Source organism: Scyliorhinus torazame, chromosome X (assembly GCF_047496885.1).
Source record: "Scyliorhinus torazame isolate Kashiwa2021f chromosome X, sScyTor2.1, whole genome shotgun sequence".
In the NCBI taxonomy this organism is placed as follows: Eukaryota; Metazoa; Chordata; class Chondrichthyes; order Carcharhiniformes; family Scyliorhinidae; genus Scyliorhinus; species Scyliorhinus torazame.
Genome location: NC_092738.1, coordinates 36,208,361 through 36,220,740, shown reverse-complemented (window position 1 = coordinate 36,220,740; position 12,380 = coordinate 36,208,361). Strand labels below are relative to the sequence as shown.

General features: G+C 52.8%; 1 protein-coding gene across 4 annotated transcripts in view; it reads right to left on the bottom strand.

Annotated features, from left to right (window-relative positions):
• The window catches only part of LOC140405525 (calcitonin gene-related peptide type 1 receptor-like), a 187,602-nt gene that overhangs the window by 124,235 nt on the left and 50,987 nt on the right, over nt 1–12,380 (bottom strand). For all 4 annotated transcript variants that reach the window (XM_072494077.1, XM_072494078.1, XM_072494079.1 and 1 more), the window contains one exon: nt 8,620–8,711. In XM_072494077.1, the coding sequence (XP_072350178.1) occupies nt 8,620–8,711 (92 nt within the window). The remainder of the gene's footprint in view (nt 1–8,619; nt 8,712–12,380) is intronic.

The following is a 12,380-nucleotide window of genomic DNA, read 5'->3' as shown; positions in this document are numbered from 1 at the left end:
TATTAAAGGGTGTGGGGAGTGAGGGGGAGAGTGGGATTAGACTGGGTGGGATATTAAAGGGTGCGAGGAGTGAGGGGAGAGTGGGATTAGACTGGGTGGGATATTAAAGGGTGCGGGGAGTGAGGGGAGAGTGGGATTAGACTGGGTGGGATATTAAAGGGTGCGGGGAGTGAGGGGGAGAGTGCGATTAGACTGGGTGGGATATTAACGGGTGTGGGGAGTAGGGGGAGAGTGGGATTAGACTGGATGGGATATTAAAGGGTGTGGGGAGTGAGGGGAGAGTGGGATGGGATTGGTTGGGATATTAAAGGGTGTGGGGTGTGAGGGGAGAGTGGGATTAGACTGGGTGGGATATTAAAGGGTGTGGGGAGCGAGGGGGAGAGTGGGATTAGACTGGGTGGGATATTTAAGGGTGTGGGGTGTGAGGGGAGAGTGGGATTAGACTGGGTGGGATATTAAAGGGTGCGGGGAGTGAGGGGAGAGTGGGATTAGACTGGGTGGGATATTAAAGGGTGCGAGGAGTGAGGGGAGAGTGGGATTAGACTGGGTGGGATATTAAAGGGCGCGGGGAGTGAGGGGAGAGTGGGATTAGACTGGGTGGGATATTAAAGGGTGAGGGGAGAGTGGGATTAGACTGGGTGGGATATTAAAGGGTGCGGGGAGTGAGGGGAGAGTGGGATTAGTCTGGGTGGGATATTAAAGGTTATGGGGAGTGAGGGCAGAGTGGGATTAGACTGGGTGGGATATTAAAGGCTGCGGGGAGTGAGGGGAGAGTGGGATTAGACTGGGTGGGATATTAAAGGGTGCGGGGAGTGAGGGGAGAGTGGGATTAGACTGGGTGGGATATTAAAGGGTGTGGAGAGTGAGGGGGAAAGTGGGATTAGACTGGGTGGGATATTAAAGGGTGCGGGGAGTGAGGGGAGAGTGGGATTAGACTGGGTGGGATATTAAAGGGTGTGGGGAGTGAGGGGGAGAGTGGGATTAGACTGGGTGGGATATTAAAGGGTGCGGGGAGTGAGGGGAGAGTGGGATTAGACTGGGTGGGATATTAAAGGGTGTGGCGAGTGAGGGGAGAGTGGGATTAGACTGGGTGGGATATTAAAGGGCGTGGGGAGTGAGGGGGAGAGTGGGATTAGACTGGGTGGGATATTAAAGGGTGAGGGGAGAGTGGGATTAGACTGGGTGGGATATTAAAGGCTGCGGGGAGTGAGGGGAGAGTGGGATTAGACTGGGTGAGATATTAAAGGGAGCGGGGAGTGAGGGGAGAGTGGGATTAAACTGGGTGGGATATTAAAGGCTGCGGGGAGTGAGGGGAGAGTGGAATTAGACTGGGTGGGATATTAAAGGGTGTGGGGAGTGAGGGGTGAGTGGGATCAGACTGGGTGGGATATTAAAGGGTGTGGGGTGTGAGGGAAGAGTGGGATTAGACTGGGTGGGATATTAACGGGTGGGGGGAGTGAGGGGAGAGTGGGATTAGACTGGGTGGGATATTAAAGGGTGAGGGGAGAGTGGGATGAGACTGGGTGGGATATTAAAGGGTGTGGGGAGTGAGGGGGAGAGTGGGATTAGACTGGGTGGGATATTAAAGGGTACGGGGAGTGAGGGGAGAGTGGGATTAGACTGGGTGGGATATTAAAGGGTGTAGCGAGTGAGGGGAGAGTGGGAGTAGACTGGGTGGGATATTAAAGTGTGAGGGAGTGAGGAGAGAGTGGGGTTAGACTGGGTGGGATATTAAAGGGTGTGGGGAGTGAGGGGAGAGTGGGATTAGACTGGGTGGGATATTAAAGGGTGTGGGGAGTGAGGGGGAGAGTGGGATTAGACTGGGTGGGATATTAAAGGGTGCGGGGAGTGAGGGGAGAGTGGGATTAGACTGGGTGGGATATTAAAGGCTGCGGGGAGTGAGGGGAGAGTGGGATTAGACTGGGTGAGATATTAAAGGGAGCGGGGAGTGAGGGGAGAGTGGGATTAGACTGGGTGGGATATTAAAGGGTGCGGGGAGTGAGGGGAGAGTGGGATTAAACTGGGTGGGATATTAAAGGGTGCGGGGAGTGAGGGGAGAGTGGGATTAAACTGGGTGGGATATTAAAAGCTGCGGGGAGTGAGGGGAGAGTGGAATTAGACTGGGTGAGATATTATAGGGCGCAGGGAGTGAGGGGAGAGTGGGATTAGACTGGGTGGGATATTAAAGGGTGTGGGGAGTGAGGGGGTGAGTGGGATCAGACTGGGTGGGATATTAAAGGGTGTGGGGTGTGAGGGAAGAGTGGGATTAGACTGGGTGGGATATTAAAGGGTGGGGGGAGTGAGGGGAGAGTGGGATTAGACTGGGTGGGATATTAAAGGGTGTGGGGAGAGTGGGATGAGACTGGGTGGGATATTAAAGGTTATGGGGAGTGAGGCGAGAGTGGGATTGGACTGGGTGGGATATTAAAGTGTGTGGGGAGTGAGGGTGAGTGGGATTAGACTGGGTGGTATATTAAAGGGTGCGGGGAGTGACGGGGAGAGTGGGATTAGACTGGGTGGGATATTAAAGGGTGCGGGGAGTGAGGGGGAGAGTGGGATTAGACTGGGTGGGATATTAAAGGATGTGGGGAGTGAGTGGAGAGTGGGATTAGACTGGGTGGGATATTAAAGGGTGTGGGGAGTGAGGGGAGAGTGGGATTAGACTGGGTGGGATATTAAAGTGTGTGGGGTGTGAGGGGGTGAGTGGGATTAGACTTGGTGGGATATTAAAGGGTGCGAGGAGTGAGGGGAGAGTGGGATTAGACTGGGTGGGATATTAAAGGGTGCGGGGAGTGAGGGGAGAGTGGGATTAGACTGGGTGGGATATTAAAGGGTGCGGGGAGTGAGGGGAGAGTGGGATTAGACTGGGTGGGATATTAAAGGTTATGGGGAGTGAGGGCAGAGTGGGATTAGACTGGGTGGGATATTAAAGGCTGTGGGGAGTGAGGGGAGAGTGGGATTAGACTGGGTGGGATATTAAAGGGTGTGGGGAGTGAGGGGGAGAGTGGGATTAGACTGGGTGGGATATTAAAGGGTACGGGGAGTGAGGGGAGAGTGGGATTAGACTGGGTGGGATATTAAAGGGTGTAGCGAGTGAGGGGAGAGTGGGATTAGACTGGGTGGGATATTAAAGGGTGCGGGGAGTGAGGGGAGAGTGGGATTAGACTGGGTGGGATATTAAAGGCTGCGGGGAGTGAGGGGAGAGTGGGATTAGACTGGGTGAGATATTAAAGGGAGCGGGGAGTGAGGGGAGAGTGGGATTAGACTGGGTGGGATATTAAAGGGTGCGGGGAATGAGGGGAGAGTGGGATTAGACTGGGTGGGATATTAAAGGCTGCGGGGAGTGAGGGGAGAGTGGGATTAGACTGGGTGAGATATTAAAGGGAGCGGGGAGTGAGGGGAGAGTGGGATTAGACTGGTGGGATATTAAAGGGTGCGGGGAATGAGGGGAGAGTGGGATTAAACTGGGTGGGATATTAAAGGCTGCGGGGAGTGAGGGGAGAGTGGAATTAGTCTGCGTGAGATAATATAGGGTGCGGGGAGTGAGGGGAGAGTGAGATTAGACTGCGTGGGATATTAAAGGGTGTGGGGAGTGAGGGGGTGAGTGGGATCAGACTGGGTGGGATATTAAAGGGTGTGGGGTGTGAGGTAAGAGTGGGATTAGACTGGATGGTATATTAAAGGGTGTGGGGAGTGAGGGGAGATTGGGATTAGACTGGGTGGGATATTAAAGGGTGAGGGGAGAATGGGATGAGAGTGGGTGGGATATTAAAGGTTATGGGGAGTGAGGGGAGAGTGGGATTAGACTGGGTGGGATATTAAAGGGTGTGGGGAGTGAGGGGAGAGTGGGATTAGACTGGGTGGTATATTAAAGGGTGCGGGGAGTGACGGGGAGAGTGGGATTAGACTGGGTGGGATATTAAAGGGTGTGGGGAGTGAGGGGAAGAATGGGATTAGACTGGGTGGGATATTAAAGGGCGTGGGGAGTGAGTGGAGAGTGGGATTAGACTGGGTGGGATATTAAAGGGTTTGTGGAGTGAGGGGAGAGTGGGATTAGACTGGGTGGGATATTAAAGGGTGCGCGGAGTGAGGGGGAGAGTGGGATTGGACTGGGTGGGATATTAAAAGCTGTGGGGAGTGAGAGGGCGAGTGGGATTAGACTGGGTGGGATATTAAAGGGTGTGGGGAGTGAGGGGGGAGAGTGGGATTAGACTGGGTGGGATATTAAAGAGTGGGGGGAGTGAGGGGGGAGTGGGATTAGACTGGGTGGGATATTAAAGGGTGTGGGGAGTGAGGGGAGATTGGGAGTAGACTGGGTGGGATATTAAAGGGTGAGGGGAGAATGGGATGAGAGTGGGTCGGATATTAAAGGTTATGGGGAGTGAGGGGAGAGTGGGATTAGACTGGGTGGGATATTAAAGGGTGTGGGAATGAGGGGAAGAGTGGGAGTAGACTGGGTGGGATATTAAAGGGTGTGGGGAGTGAGGGGAGAGTGGGATTAGACTGGGTGGGATATTAAAGGGTGCGGGGAATGACGGGAGAGTGGGATTAGACTGGGTGGGATATTAAAGGGTGTGGGGAGTGAGGGGGAGAGTGGGATTAGACTGGGTGGGATATTAAAGGGTGCGGGGAGTGAGGCGGAGAGTGGGATTAGACTGGGTGGGATATTAAAGGGTGTGGGGAGTGAGGGGGCGAGTGGGATTAGACTGGGTGGGATATTAAAGGGTGTGGGGAGTGAGGGGGAGAGTGGGATTAGACTGGGTGGGATATTAAAGAGTGGGGGGAGTGAGGGGGAGGAGTGGGATTAGACTGGGTGGGATATTAAAGGGTGTGGGGAGTTAGGGGGAGAGTGGGATTAGACTGGGTGGGATTTTAAAGGGTGTGGGAATGAGGGGGAGAGTGGGGTTAGACTGGGTGGGATATTAAAGGGTGTGGGGAGTGAGGGGGGCAGTGGGATTAGTCTGGGTGGGATATTAAAGGGTGCGGGGAGTGAGGGGGCAGTGGGATTAGACTGGGTGGGATATTAAAGATTGTGGGGAGTGAGGGGGAGAGTGGGAATAGACTGGGTGGGATATTAAAGGGTGTGGGGTGTGAGGGGAGAGTGGGATTCACTGGGTGGGATATTAAAGGGTGTGGGGAGTGAGGGGAGAGTGGGATGAGACTGGGTGGGATATTAAGGTTACGGGGAGTGAGGGGAGAGTGGGATTAGACTGGGTGGTATTTTAAAGGGTGCGGGGAGTGAGGGGGAAAGTGCGATTAGAGTGGGTGGTATATTAAAGGGTGCGGGGAGTGAGGGGAGAGTGGGATGAGACTGGGTAGGATATTAAAGGGTGTGGGGAGTGAGGGGAGAGTGGGATTAGACTGGGTGGGATATTAAACGGTGAGGGGGAGAGTGGGATTAAACTGGGTGGAATATTAAAGGGTGTGGGGAGTGAGGGGAGAATGGGATTCGACTGGGTGGGATATTAAAGGCTGAGGGGAGAGTGGGATTAGACTGGGGGGGATATTAAAGGGTGTGGGGAGTGAGGGGGAGAGTGGGATTAGACTGGGTGGGATATTAAAGAGTGGGGGGAGTGAGGGGGGAGTGGGATTAGACTGGGTGGGATATTAAAGGGTGTGGGGAGTGAGGGGGCGAGTGGGATTAGACTGGGTGGGATATTAAAGGGTGTGGGAATGAGGGGGAGAGTGGGGTTAGACTGGGTGGGATATTAAAGGGTGTGGGGAGTGAGGGGGCAGTGGGATTAGACTGGGTGGGATATTAAACGGTGCGGGGAGTGAGGGGGCAGTGGGATTAGACTCTGTGGGATATTAAAGGGTGTGGGGAGTGAGGGGGAGAGTGGGATTAGACTGGGTGGGATATTAAAGGCTGTGGGGAGTGAGGGGAGAGTGGGATTAGACTGGGTGGGATATTATAGGGTGTGGGGCGTGAGGGGGAGAGTGGGATTAGACTGGGTGGGATATTAAAGAGTGCGGGGAGTGAGGGGGGGGAGTGGGATTAGACTGGGTGGGATATTAAAGGGTGTGGGGAGTGAGGGGGAGAGTGGGATTAGACTGGGTGGGATATTAAAGGGTGCGGGGAGTGAGGGGGAGGGTGGGATTAGACTGGGTGGGATATTAAACGCTGTGGGGAGTGAGGGGGAGAGTGGGATTAGACTGGGTGGGATATTAAAGGGTGTGGGGAGTGAGGGGGAGAGTGGGATTAGACTGGGTGGGATATTAAAGAGTGGGGAGAGTGAGGGGGAGAGTGGGATTAGACTGGATGGGATATTAAAGGGTGTGTGGAGTAAGGGGAGAGTGGGATTAGACTGGGTGGGATATTAAAGGGTGTGGGAATGAGGGGAAGAGTGGGAGTATACTGGGTGGGATATTAAAGGGTGTGGGGAGTGAGGGTAGAGTGGGATTAGACTGGGTGGGATATTAAAGGGTGCGGGGAATGAGGGGAGAGTGGGATTAGACTTGGTGGGATATTAAAGGGTGTGGGGAGTGAGGAGGAGAGTAGGATTAGACTGGGTGGGATATTAAAGGGTGTGGGGAGTGAGGGGGAGAGTGGGATTAGACTGGGTGGGATATTAAAGGGTGCGGGGAGTGAGGGGGAGAGTGGGATTAGACTGGGTGGGATATTAAAGGGTGTGGGGAGTGAGGGGAGAGTGGGATTAGACTGGGTGGGATATTAAAGGGTGTGGGGAGTGAGGGGGAGAGTGGGATTAGACTGGCTGGGATATTAAAGGGTATGGGGAGTGAGGAGGAGAGTGGGATTAGACTTGGTGGGATATTAAAGGGTGTGGGGAGTGAGGGGGAGAGTGCGATTAGACTGGGTGGGATATTAAATGGTGTGGGGAGTGAGGGGGAGAGTGGGATTAGACTAGGTGCGATATTAAAGAGTGGGGGGAGTGAGGGGGGAGTGGGATTAGACTGGGTGGGATATTAAAGGCTGTGGGGAGTGAGGTGGAGAGTGGGATTAGACTGGGTGGGATATTAAAGGGTGTGGGGAGTGAGGGGGAGAGTGGGATTAGACTAGGTGCGATATTAATGAGTGGGGGGAGTGAGGGGGAGAGTGGGATTAGACTAGGTGCGATATTAAAGAGTGGGGGGAGTGAGGGGGAGAGTGGGATTAGACTGGGTGGGATATTAAAGTGTGAGGGGAGTGAGGGGGAGAGTGGGATTAGACTGGGAGGGATATTAAAGGCTGTGGGGAGTGAGGGGGAGAGTGGGATTAGACTGGGTGGGATATTAAAGGGTGTGGGGAGTGAGGGGGAGAGTGGGATTAGACTAGGTGCGATATTAAAGAGTGGGGGGAGTGAGGGGGGGAGTGGGATTAGACTGGGTGGGATATTAAAGGGCGTGGGAATGAGGGGGAGAGTGGAGTTAGACTGGGTGGGATATTAAAGGGTGTGGGGAGTGAGGGGGGCAGTGGGATTAGACTGGGTGGGATATTAAAGGGTGCGGGGAATGAGGGGAGAGTGGGATTAGACTGGGTGGGATATTAAAGGTGATGGGGTGTGAGGGGAGAGTGGGATTAGACTGGGTGGGATATTAAAGGGTGTGGGGAGTGAGGGGGAGACTGGGATTAGACTGGGTGGGATATTAAAGGGTGCGGGGAGTGAGGGGAGAGTGGAATAGACTGGGTGGGATATTAAAGGGTGTGGGGAGTGAGGGGAGAGTGGGATTAGACTGGCTGGGACATTAAAAGGTGCGGGGAATGAGGGGAGAGTGGGATTAGACTGGGTGGGGTATTTCACTCCAAATTCCCTCTGAAGGCACTGTTGTTTCCAGATATTTGACAGTGCAGAATCTTTTGTGGACATTCAATTCTGAACAGATCCCTCTGATTGACAGAATTGAAGAAGTGAGGTTAGCAGGGTGACCAGGTATCTGGGCTGAAGGAACATCGTTTCCTCTCACAAATCCAGGGAATTGCTCCTCTGTCATATATCTGGGTTTGTGGGAAAAGTGAGTGTGTGTTTAGCCCATACCCCCCTATTTCTCTTCCTGCTCCAAATAACAAATATGCCAAAAGTCCCACTGGAATACCCATGATGCAACACAGGCAGAGTTCAACCTCTTGGGAGAACAATTTGTGAGAGAAATGCTGCCAAAATAATCCCGAAATCAGAAGCTGGCAATAGATAGCTCTGTCCTCGGGGGGCCCATCATTTCATGTGGGGAACAAGTGGGGGCTGTCCTTTAAATGCAACCATCCAATGAGAACTGAACCCAGTCCAGCTTGGCATCGGCCTGCTGGGAATCATGGGAGGTTGGTCCATCTTCATTCGCCAATCCAAGTGAACCGCCTGCCTGTTTGTGACAAGGGCCTTCTGCCCCCGATGCCTCCGTGATAGCGCACTGCCACGTGGGAAGTACAGAACCTGTGTCAATTATCACAACACGGCTTCACGTGAAGACCAGGAATTGAACTAGGGATTAGTTTGTGTCCTGCCACTGTGACCTACCCAGACTGTTTCTGCCTGGACATTATATTTAACCTACAGGAACAACAGGCCAGGTAAAAAGCCATAGATGACCTGTCCTTGTCCATTCAGAGAGATTGCTCACTGGGCTCCAAATATTTAGGTTCAATGTGTTTTTTCTGGTAGAAATATTTGCAAATGATAAGCTTACTTGAAGTAGAAGAAGACACACAGAGAAAGCAGCAAACACACGATCGAGATTCCATGGCCTGTAATGGCCAAAACATACTGGTTCCACACTGTCTGCAGAGATATAAAGAGTAAAATCCGATAGCCATTGGAATCTTGAGTAGACGATAAAGGTGAAAAAGGCCACCAATTTTTACAGCCACTTGTACATTCATTTGAACAGTTTCAGTCACCCGTCTGCTCTCCTGCATGCAGTATGGGAGTCGAAATAGCTTTCTGTCACACCATCTGAGTTCCAAGTCAGAAGCAAGACACAGATTGGGAGTTTAAGACTGGCCAGTTATCATCCAACTTTCCAAAACGGACATCGGTGTAACAAAAACTGTAATAAAATCTGCTGCTGCAAATCTGGCCAGTTACACTCTAGATTAATAAGATGAAAGTTTCCAGTATCCAGCTCCGTGCTGTACCTGTCCTGGGGGTGTTTGATGGGGACAGTGTAGCGGGAGCTTTACTCTGTATCTAACCCCGTGCTGTACCTGTCCTGGGAGTGTTTGATGGGGACAGTGTAGAGGGAGCTTTACTCTGTATCTAACCCCGTGCTGTACCTGTTCTTGGAGTGTTTGATGGGGACAGTGCAGAGGGAGCTTTACTCTGTATCAAACCCCGTGCTGTACCTGTCCTGGGAGTGTTTGATGGGTACAGTGTAGAGGGAGCTTTACTCTGTACCTAACCCCGTGCTGTACCTGTCCTGGGAGTGTTTGATGGGGACAGTGTAGAGGGAGCTTTACTCTGTATCTAACCCCGTGCTGTACCTGCCCTGGGAGTGTTTGATGGGGACAGTGTAGAGGGAGCTTTACTCTGTATCTAACCCCGTGCTGTACCTGTCCTGGGAGTGTTTGATGGGGACAGAGTAGAGGGAGCTTTACTCTGTACCTAACCCCGTGCTGTACCTGTCCTGGGAGTGTTTGATGGGGACAGTGTAGAGGGAGCTTTACTCTGTATCTAACCCCGTGCTGTACCTGTCCTGGGAGTGTTTGATGGGGACAGTGTAGAGGGAGCTTTACTCTGTATCTAACCCCGTGCTGTACCTGTCCTGGGAGTGTTTGATGGGGACAGAGTAGAGGGAGCTTTACTCTGTACCTAACCCCGTGCTGTACCTGTCCTGGGAGTGTTTGATGGGGACAGTGTAGAGGGAGCTTTACTCTGTATCTAACCCCGTGCTGTACCTGTCCTGGGAGTGTTTGATGGGGACAGTGTAGAGGGAGCTTTACTCTGTATCTAACCCCGTGCTGTACCTGTCCTGGGAGTGTTTGATGGGGACAGTGTAGAGGGAGCTTTACTCTGTATCTAACCCCGTGCTGTGCCTGTCCTGGGAGTGTTTGATGGGGACAGTGTAGAGGGAGCTTTACTCTGTATCTAACCCCGTGCTGTACCTGTCCTGGGAGTGTTTGATGGGGACAATGTAGAGGAGCTTTACTCTGTATCTAACCCCGTGCTGTACCTGTCCTGGGAGTGTTTGATGGGGCCGGGTAGAGGGAGCTTTACTCTGTATCTATCCCCGTGCTGTACCTGTCCTGGGAGTGTTTGATGGGGACAGTGTAGAGGGAGCTTTACTCTGTATCTAACCCCGTGCTGTACCTGTCCTGGGAGTGTTTGATGGGGACAGTGTAGAGGGAGCTTTACTCTGTATCTAACTCCGTGCTGTGCCTGTCCTGAGAGTGTTTGATGGGGACAGTGTAGAGGGAGCTTTACTCTGTATCTAACCCCGTGCTGTACCTGTCCTGGGAGTGTTTGATGGGGACAATGTAGAGGAGCTTTACTCTGTATCTAACCCCGTGCTGTACCTGTCCTGGGAGTGTTTGATGGGGCCGGGTAGAGGGAGCTTTACTCTGTATCTAACCCCGTGCTGTGCCTGTCCTGGGAGTGTTTGATGGGGACAGTGTAGAGGGAGCTTTACTCTGTATCTAACCCCGTGCTGTACCTGTCCTGGGAGTGTTTGATGGGGACAATGTAGAGGAGCTTTACTCTGTATCTAACCCCGTGCTGTACCTGTCCTGGGAGTGTTTGATGGGGCCGGGTAGAGGGAGCTTTACTCTGTATCTAACCCCGTGCTGTACCTGTCCTGGGAGTGTTTGATGGGGACAGTGCAGAGGGAGCTTTACTCTGTATCTAACCCCGTGCTATACCTGTCCTGGGAGTGTTTGATGGGGACAGTGTAGAGGGAGCTTTACTCTGTATCTAACCCCGTGCTGTACCTGTCCTGGGAGTGTTTGATGGGGACAGTGTAGAGGGAGCTTTACTCTGTATCTAATCCCGTGCTGTACCTGTCCTGGGAGTGTTTGATGGGGACAGTGTAGAGGGAGCTTTACTCTGTATCTAACCCCGTGCTGTACCTGTCCTGGGAGTGTTTGATGGGGCCGGGTAGAGGGAGCTTTACTCTGTATCTAACCCCGTGCTGTACCTGTCCTGGGAGTATTTGATGGGGACAGTGTAGAGGGAGCTTTACTCTGCATCTAATCCCGTGCTGTACCTGTCCTGGGAGTGTTTGATGGGGACAGTGTAGAGGGAGCTTTACTCTGTATCTAACCCCGTGCTGTACCTGTCCTGGGAGTGTTTGATGGGGCCGGGCAGAGGGAGCTTTACTCTGTATCTAACCCCGTGCTGTACCTGTCCTGGGAGTGTTTGATGGGGACAGTGCAGAGGGAGCTTTACTCTGTATCTAACCCCGTGCTGTACCTGTCCTGGGAGTGTTTGATGGGGACAGTGTAGAGGGAGCTTTACTCTGTATCTAACCCCGTGCTGTACCTGTCCTGGGTGTGTTTGATGGGGACAGTGTAGAGGGAGCTTCACTCTGTATCTAACCCCATGCTGTACCTGTCCTGGGAGTGCTTGATGGGGACAGTGTAGAGGGAGCTTTACTCTGTATCTAACCCCGTGCTGTACCTGTCCTGGGAGTGTTTGATGGGGCCGGGTAGAGGGAGCTTTACTCTGTATCTAACCCCGTGCTGTACCTGGCCTGGGAGTGTTTGATGGGGACAGTGCAGAGGGAGCTTTACTCTGTATCTAACCCCGTGCTGTACCTGTCCTGGGAGTGTTTGATGGGGACAGTGTAGAGGGAGCTTTACTCTGTATCTAACCCCGTGCTGTACCTGTCCTGGGTGTGTTTGATGGGGACAGTGTAGAGGGAGCTTTACTCTGTATCTAACCCCGTGCTGTACCTGCCCTGGGAGTGTTTGATGGGGACAGTGTAGAGGGAGCTTTACTCTGTATCTAACCCCGTGCTGTACCTGTCCTGGGAGTGTTTGATGGGGACAGAGTAGAGGGAGCTTTACTCTGTACCTAACCCCGTGCTGTACCTGTCCTGGGAGTGTTTGATGGGGACAGTGTAGAGGGAGCTTTACTCTGTATCTAACCCCGTGCTGTACCTGTCCTGGGAGTGTTTGATGGGGACAGTGTAGAGGGAGCTTTACTCTGTATCTAACCCCGTGCTGTACCTGTCCTGGGAGTGTTTGATGGGGACAGTGTAGAGGGAGCTTTACTCTGTATCTAACCCCGTGCTGTGCCTGTCCTGGGAGTGTTTGATGGGGACAGTGTAGAGGGAGCTTTACTCTGTATCTAACCCCGTGCTGTACCTGTCCTGGGAGTGTTTGATGGGGACAATGTAGAGGAGCTTTACTCTGTATCTAACCCCGTGCTGTACCTGTCCTGGGAGTGTTTGATGGGGCCGGGTAGAGGGAGCTTTACTCTGTATCTATCCCCGTGCTGTACCTGTCCTGGGAG